This window comes from Cajanus cajan, chromosome 4 (assembly GCF_000230855.2).
Source record: "Cajanus cajan strain Asha chromosome 4, NIPB_CcT2T_4, whole genome shotgun sequence".
NCBI lineage: Eukaryota > Viridiplantae > Streptophyta > Magnoliopsida > Fabales > Fabaceae > Cajanus > Cajanus cajan.
The window spans coordinates 4,101,573-4,110,568 of NC_138520.1; the positions used below are offsets into that span (position 1 = coordinate 4,101,573).

The following is an 8,996-nucleotide window of genomic DNA, read 5'->3' on the forward strand; positions in this document are numbered from 1 at the left end:
TTTAACTAAGGGAATCAAAAAGATTTCCCCTCGACTAGGTTCGATCCTCAAGCAAAATGGCTCGGGGCTCAAGAACTTCGTCGGATCGACTCCCAGAGAGATTTCTAGGGCAGAACACTGCTCAAAAACCCCAGAATACTCAAGGAGGGAGTCAAAACTCAGTGAAAAAGTGTGGTTGGACGTCCAAATGACGTCATATTTATAGGGAATAGGCGCAATACGGCCTACAGGGCCAATACGGCCGTATTGAAATTTTTGAACTTCAATACGGTCGTATTGGAGTTCAATACGGTCGTATTGAAAGTCAGAAATTTCAATACGCCCGTATTGAGTTCGCAGCGGTCGTATTGAAGTGTCAATACGGTCGTACTGACTTCAGTACGGCCGTATTGAAGCTTCAATACGGCCGTATTAAGTTCAGTACGGCCGTATTGGGCTTTTTCCCTCCACTTCCTTATTTTTAGCTATTCTAAGACCTCTAGACCTACAGAGAACCCTCCTAGGGCTTTCCAGGAGTCCTTCTGGCTGATTATCCTTCAGTCTTTGAGAGTCTTCAAGCTTTATTTCCGACCCGGACAATTTTAGGGGTCTACAGATTGAAACTAAGGAAAGTGTATGTTGAGAATTGTAATTTTGAATGTTCTTGATGAAAGGCCAAAGTGTGCATCTTTGTTATATTTTTATTACATGATTTGAAAGTTATAAATTAATTCCTAACTAGGAGACACTACCACCTTTACTGGAATTAATCTATATTTCCTTTATTATTATTTTTTTATGATTTCTTGGGTTTTGATACTTACATGTTGACTTTTTATGGTTTATGAGTTACAAATGTGAACCTTCTATCTTATGATATTTGAGACATTTGTTTATCCGTGAAAGATGTTATCAACTATGAAAGATTTTATTTACTCAAAAAGAAAAAAATATATTGTTTACATTTATTGTGTATTAATGTTGGGGTAGAGGGTGTCACATAGGGAGCTCACTATCTCGCTCACACCTGACACCATTCAACTTGCATCCGGCATGGCTAAGGTAGGGAACCCCTGACCCTCACGCTTAGTGTGGCAAAGTCCCACACCCAATCTTAAACTAGGCAGATATGAGTCTTTTTCCTCACACCCAATGCCACTCATTTGGTACCCGACACCAATCCAAGAAGAGTCAATTCTCTCATCACCTCATGATCAATGTCATTCAAACCACGCCCGACACTATTTCAACTCTAGCCAATTCTCTCTCCTCATGTTTGGCGCTAGCAATCCTACGTTTGACATGACAAGACAAAGAACCTCTTATAACCATGTCTAACACCAAGAAGGCACACCCATCATGACGATGAGTTTTGCACATAGCAAACCTCGAACTTGGCTTAAACCACCTAAAAAATAGGAAAACCAAACATGCAATGCAACATTCTATACATAAAAATCATCCAATTCTTAAATATAATCTCAAATTCAACATGCAACCAAAAATTGGCTAACATCACCAATTTCACCTCAACGTGTTCAAAATACCAAAAGTTCAACATTTCATCATTTCAATCCAAAATTCATCAACATAAACACATTTGATGACAATCAAACAACATGAAACTTAAGAAGCAAACAACAAATTATTTCTAACTTCCCTTACCTCACCAAAATCTCCAAATCCGAGAAGAAAAGGAAGAAGGAAGAAGAAAGAGCTCCAAGCTTCACTAGGAAAATTCGCATGACTCAACGACTATGACGGTTCACTGACTTGAATCAATGAAATACAACTAAATTAACATTTTAGAGATGATGAGAACTCATGGATTTAGAGCATTTCTCTTTAGTTTATCTCTCTAAGATTCTTAAGAATTGAATTTATAAAGCTAAACTCTAAAAGGAAACCTTATATACTTCTCCATTCAAGGTTAAACTAAAACTTTGCTCAAACAAGCCCTCTAAAATACCTAAGAACTCCTCAAGAGTTCTTTAACTCCTAGAGTCTCTCAACCACATTTCAAAATACCACAATACATAATTATTGTTAAAAGATAATAATTAACTATAACTTACAATGTTACAACATCTTGTGCGAGTATTTTTATGTGTTTTTCTAGGTATGATGAGAGAGTTTTGAAGATTTTTTTAACTTCTTATCCAATCCAATTTTATTTTATCATAATTATTTATGAATTAAATTTTAATATTTTAAGATAAATTATCAATAAATAAAAATCATCTTGTGCTACAATATAAATTATTTATCATAAATATAAAATATAATTTTTTATGTTTAAAAATATTTATTTATATATTTTCAAATATTATTTTCATATTCAAACATAACATTTATTTGTATATATAATTTATTATAAATTTTAATTATATATAATAAACTTTTAACATTTAAAAATATTACAAAAGTTAAAATACTAATTACTTCCATTAAATTTAGTTACACTTAATCAATGACTATATATGGAGTGTCTAGCCACCATTTATAATGACATAAACATCTACTGGTTTGGCAATTTCCGAACTATCCATAACAAAATTGTGAATTTGTTTTTAGTATTTGGAGGATGAGTTCTCATGTTGAAACTGTTTCAGAATGTTTTGTGAAGCCATCAGGCTCAACTAAAGAGTCAAGCCAAATATTCAATTTAGCACCTTGGGATATTGTTGTGCTTTCTATTCACTACATCCAGATTGGCATACTAATGAAGGAGCAATCTCCGCTTGATAATGATAAAGATTTTCTGGAATTTTTCTTGAACATGCTCAAGCACACTCTTTCCCTTTCCCTCTTCCATTTTTATCCATTGGCTGGCCATCTTGTCATCCAAAAAATCAAAGACCCTTCCTCTTATACTTTTTCCATTGATTGTAACAATAGTCGTGGAGCTAGGTTCATCTATGCAACATTGGACATGAGTGTATCCGACATACTTTCCCCCGTTGACGTTCCACCCATTGTTAATTCATTCTTCGATCATAACAAAGTATTGAACCATGATGGTCACACTATGCCACTATTTTCTGTTAAAGTCACTAAGCTAGTGGATGGTTTTTTCATAGGTTGTTCCATGAACCATGCCGTAGCTGATGGGACTTCTCTTTTTAATTTTATTAGTACATGGTTTGAGATCATTCATGCTCAAGTTCAAGCCAAAGATGTAGCCATTTTACGCCATCCAATTCATAATCGATGGTTTCCAGATGGTTTTGGTCCTTTCATCAATCTTCCCTTGAAAGATGTAATTGAGTTCAATAAGAAATTTGAAGAACCCAATTTGAGAGTGAGAATCTTCCACTTTTCAGCAGATTCTATTGCAAAGCTGAAAGGAAGGGCCAACTGGGAGTCCAAAACCACTGAAATTAGTTCATTCCAATCGTTAGCAGCACATGTTTGGAGATCCATAACGCGTGCACGCCACCTATCACATGATCAAAAAGTAAGTTGCAATTTGTTCGCAGATAATCGAATGAGATTAGAACCACCTTTGCCATACGAGTACTTTGGAAATGCAGTTGATTCAATAAGTGCAACGAGCACAGCTGGGGAATTGCTTGAACATGGTCTAGGCTGGGCAGCATGGAAGTTGCACCTTGGTGTCGTAAACCATAACGACAAAACGGTGCAAGGTATGCTCCATGACTGGCTACAACGTCCAACGCTACACCAATTTGATTCTCTCTATGGTTCGTGCAATGTCACAATCACAAGTTCACCTAGGTTCAACCCCTATGATAAATATTTTTGGATGTGGAAAGGGGTGGCTATTTTGAGTGGGGGTAACAATAAGTTTGATGGAAAAGTGGCATCATATGCCGGTTATGATCGAGGAAGCATAGATTTAGAAGTGTGCCTTTCGTCCGATTCCATGAGTGCTCTAGAATCAGATCAGGATTTCCTGGGACTCGTTTCTATTGCCACTCCCCTGTGATAGACGTCTTATTAACATGCATGCATTGTCATCAAGTTTACAAAGATTTTTAAGAGTTTTTTTATTAAAAAATAATTTTTATTTTTATAAAAAAAAACTCTTAAAAATATATAAACATCTTTTTATATGTCATTGTGTTCATCAATAAAATGAGATAACATGTATTCTTAAATAAAATGTAAACCTTTATTGTTTGTATTTTAAGAAGAAATAATGTTCTGCTCTTGCGAATAGTGAGAGTTGTGGTTGGTGTATTTTTTGTGTACGAAAAAATTGTGTTTTGAGATAATTATATCAGAAATTAGATAATTATTTAATATCATAACGTTGTGACAAAAAAGTATGATGAGATCATGAATTGATAAAGAAAATCAGTTAAATTGTATTTGTATTTCGTATCTCTATATTTGAGTTCATCTCATATTATTAGAATTTTTCTTATTACATGTGATTTTTTTATGTAGATTTTTAATGAAAATTTGTAGGAAACGTGATTTCTATAAATTTTTCTGCAAAATTTTATCTCCAAGTAATATCTATGAGTAATAAATTTTTGTCAATTTTAAAATTCACAAGAAATTTTCATGCAGAAATTCTGTAGAAATTTTTTTTATGAAAAAAGTTAAAGAAATTAATGCAAAAAAATTTCTTACAAATTTTAAATTTTGTCATAATTGTGAGTGTCAAATCACCATTAATTCTTCAATAATATGTTTTCACACCTCCAATATGTGATTGATGATCTTTTGAAATTTTAGAATGTAAGTTGTATAAGAATGTAGGTCATAGGTCTAACTCAACCTACAAAATTAGCTTGCAAGGTGAGTGTTGCCTCCACTTATATATTCTTTAATTGTCTTATATTTAATCGATGTGAGACTTAATATTTTCTATTGTTGCGGGTTGCATCAATTGTCCCGTGGCGGAGGCTAGGTAGGTCAAGTCACTGTCGAATCATGGCGCTTGGGCTGCTGCGCTCTTAAATAAAAAGAGTTGCGCCCTGACTATCAGTTATAACTTTTGGCCTAATGTTGGTATCAGAGCCAAGGTCATGAGTTCGATACCCAGCGGGGCAATTGCTTAGGGGGAGATTGTTGCCGGTTGCATCAATTGTCCCGTAACGGAGGCTAGGTGGGCCAAGTTACTGTCGAATCATGGCCTTAGAAAGAAAATTAATTCAATAATATTGAACTACAAAATTATATTATTATTATTATATTAACTCTTAAAATATTCAATATTCTAAATAAATAATTTTTTTATTAAATAATTTTATTTTAAAAACTATCATTAAATTAAAACTCATTACCAATAATTTATACATTTAATTAAAATAAATGTTTAATTTATTAATATTTTAAATTAAAATTAAATTTTATGAAATACTTATAAATAATTTATTAAAATAATATTTTTTAAGTAAATAATTTAAATTTTAAAATTTTATCAATTATAATTCAATTAAAACTCATTATCATTAATTTATCATATTTACAAAATTTCATATATTTAATTTAATTTAATTTAAAATTAAAATTCAATATAATAATGTATTTATAAATAATTTAGTAAAATAATATTTTTTAATTAACTTTTAATTATTAAACTTATAAATTTAAACATTTTGGTCCTGCGGATTAAAATTGGCAAGAAAATCTGCAAGAAAAATTACCTGCATAATTTTACTACCATTTATTATAATATTGATAAATATTGTCAATGAATTTATTTTCACAAGAAACAATAAAGAAAATTCTTATCACATTTTTTTTTGAATTTTTACCATCAAAAAATTTCTATGATCATCAAAACTATAGTAAAATTTGAGAAAAATTCCTTGTAGATTATTTTTTATAAAAAATGTCATAAATTTTTACAAATTATTTTTTGCAAATAAATTTGCAAAATGTTTTTGTGGATTTATTATTGTAAAAAAAATCCACAAAAAGTTCCAGTCAATATTTTTTTTTAAGAAAAATTTGCAAAAAAAAATAACTAGTGTCATTTAATTTATAATATAAATAGAAGTTTCTTTTTACACCATAATATATAAATACAAGTTAAGTTGTTCAATCACAGAGAAGATTTAATTGAATACATAATTTAGATGGACCGTGTAATGCCAGAAACCAAGTATGTATTTGTTATGTTATGGATTTTTTTTTTTCTTAAATCCAATTTACATTTCAAAGTTAAAAACAATAAACACATGAATATAGATGGGAATAGGTGAATTCAGGTCAAATTTTTAATATATAAATTAGATTTATTCTACAAAATAAAAGAACTCGTGATGTATACACCTTTTTATTCAAATAAATAAATTTTTAAAATATTTTTTATTTTTTATTTTTTATTTTTTATTTTTATTTTTTATTTTTTATTTTTACACTCCTAACATTTAATTTAACATTTTCATCTTCTTTTCCAAACACTTCTTTCTCTCATCTTTTCAGTTTTCACATACATATTCTTACCTTTCCTTCACTCCTCACCTATTTCAATAAATAATTTCAATTCTTTCACTTTAATTTACATCATTCTCTTCCCCCTCTTCTTTTAGTTTTCACACTATTATACTCTCCCTGTCCTCTTTTAGTTTTCTCACACACCTAGGATTTAAAACTAGTATTCGCCAACGTAATAGACATGTGTGAAAACAGTGTCGAAGGTACCGAGCTAAATGTGCATTTCTTTTCTACGAGAATTTTTCCTTCATTTACACGTCTAGAAAACACAACATCAAAAAATTTTAGTATTCCAAAAAATATTTTTTAAAATTTTATAAAACAACAAACTTTTGAAAAGTACTTTCCAAAAAATGTTATTTTCTGCAAATTTTTGAAAGTGTGTTATAAAACATAATTTTGGAAAGTTTTTTTTCCAGTAAATTTAGTATTTTAGAAAATATATTTTCAAAAATGTGTTATTTTACATAGTTCCTAAAAGTATTTTTCAAAATATTAAATTTAGTGTTCTGGAAAGTATTTTTCGAAAGTACGAAAATATACAATTTTGAAAATCACTTTTCTGGATACTAATTTCAGTGTTCTAAAAAGTACTCTCGAATAGTGAAATTAGTGTTCTAGTATGTCTTTTCCATAACACTAAATTTAATATTAAGGTTTTTAAAGGTGTGAAAAGGGAGGAAGTATTGAAGAAAAAATGTGTGTCTAACTCGGCATAAACTGTCAAAGAAGTCACACATACCTATAACACTATCGTGTATCAATTCTACAATCTGAGTACATGTGAAAAGTGAAAGAGGTGAGGGAGGAAGAAAGTGAAAATTGAGAGAATTAAAATTACTTACTTAAATAAGTGAGAAATAGGAAAAGATAAGGGGTGCATGTAAAAATTGAAAGGAAGAAAGAAGGAGGTGTGTGAAAAAGAAGAAGTGATAAATTAAAAGTTGGAGGTTTAAAATTTAAAAATTAAAGAATAAAAATATAAAGGATATTTTAAGAATTTAAAAAAATAAAGGAAGTGTACTTATAAAATAAAGGTGTATATATCATGAGCCAAATTATTAGAAAAAACATAACTCCCCCTTAGCTCGTCAGTTAAAACAACTATAGTTACCAAGAACCTTCCCTCAATTAATAAATAAATAATGAAAGACTTAAATACAAAACCTAATAATATATATATATATATATATATATATATATATATATTAATTACAAATTATTAAAACAAACATAATTACTTATAACAAAATATAATAATTAATAATAAAGCAAATACTTTTAACAAGAAAAATAGGATGTTAATTACACATGGAGTAGTCTCAGAATAATAGCGATCAACTTCATTGCGTTGGAAGTCATCATCTAAGGAACTAATCAGAAAGTACAAGTTGTCATAGTTTAGGAGGGTGTGAAAACAATTGGAGAAGCGTTAAAGGAGACAATACAGATGATGAGTAACAACAAAGAGGAGAATCAAGAAGACGTCATCAAAGAAAGTATAGAGTAGCAATTGGGGCTATGAAGAACATGGTTATGTTGTGAAATCAACACTCGAGATAAGAGGAAGTGAGATTGTCGCATTCATGGGTATAAATGAGGGATAAGGTTAAAGAGGCAATCCCTAAGCCTCTTTAGGATTTGTAATTGAACGCATTTAATGAAATTAAATGAGATTGTGCAATTCTTCATATGGTCATATTACGATTAATTAATAAGTGTTGAATATATGAGGATTAGGGCTATTGTGATCATTGGGGAGGTTTGTATAAATTGGATTATTTGGTGTTAATTGATATTAAGTAAACATACATCAATAATTTTGTAGTTTCTCCTTGTGTGATTAACCAAAGAGCTTTGTTTGTTGGGTTGGAAACTAGATAATTGGGGATAAAGTTTAGACTCAATAATTACATAAAAATGTTAAGAAATGATTGAATTAAGTGAATCACAAGATGAGTCTCACGTTATATGCACGAAAAGTTACGTCTGCAACATGTAAGCTTTACAAGAAACCTTAGATGACTAAATTAGGTTTCGTGGTATTCAAAAGAGTTGTATCTTTTGATGTTAGTTTTCCAATGACATTGTAATCGATCAAAAAGAAGGTCTATTACTCAAATTATGATCAAATTAATGAGTAAAGGTCAAGTTATCAAGTTTAGAATTAAATATTGTGGTTTTCTAATTTTTAAAAATAGTAAATGGTAAAATCAACTCTTTAGGTCAGCATAGAACTATTAGATAATCATCTTAACTTTCTAACAAAATTAATATCAACTTGATATCATGGGTATGACTCTAGAAATCGTGTTTAAATCACACAATGTCATAAAAGTTCAAGATAAGAAGGGATAATTTGTGAGTTGTGTTATTATATATTTAAGTGCCTATATTTGATATGAGTAATGGTAATACTTAATGTTATGATGTGTGATGATATTTAATGATGTTGTTTGAGGTTTGATGATGATGATGTTATGATGACGAATGTTATAATATGTGATAAAAGAATAATGAGAATTTATAGTAATGAAGATTTGTAATATTCTCGTTTATTAGAACCCTTGACCAGTCAAAACCCTTCATGGATAGCCCTT

General features: G+C 30.0%; 1 protein-coding gene across 1 annotated transcript; it reads left to right on the forward strand.

Annotated features, from left to right (window-relative positions):
- Positions 1–689: 689 nt before the first annotated feature.
- Positions 690–4,260, forward strand: LOC109799372 (putative acetyltransferase At3g50280). Its single transcript, XM_020359909.3, has one exon. The coding sequence runs from the start codon at positions 2,564–2,566 to the stop codon at positions 3,926–3,928; it is 1,365 nt and encodes a 454-aa protein (XP_020215498.2). The 5' UTR covers positions 690–2,563; the 3' UTR covers positions 3,929–4,260.
- The last annotated feature ends 4,736 nt before the right edge of the window (positions 4,261–8,996 follow it).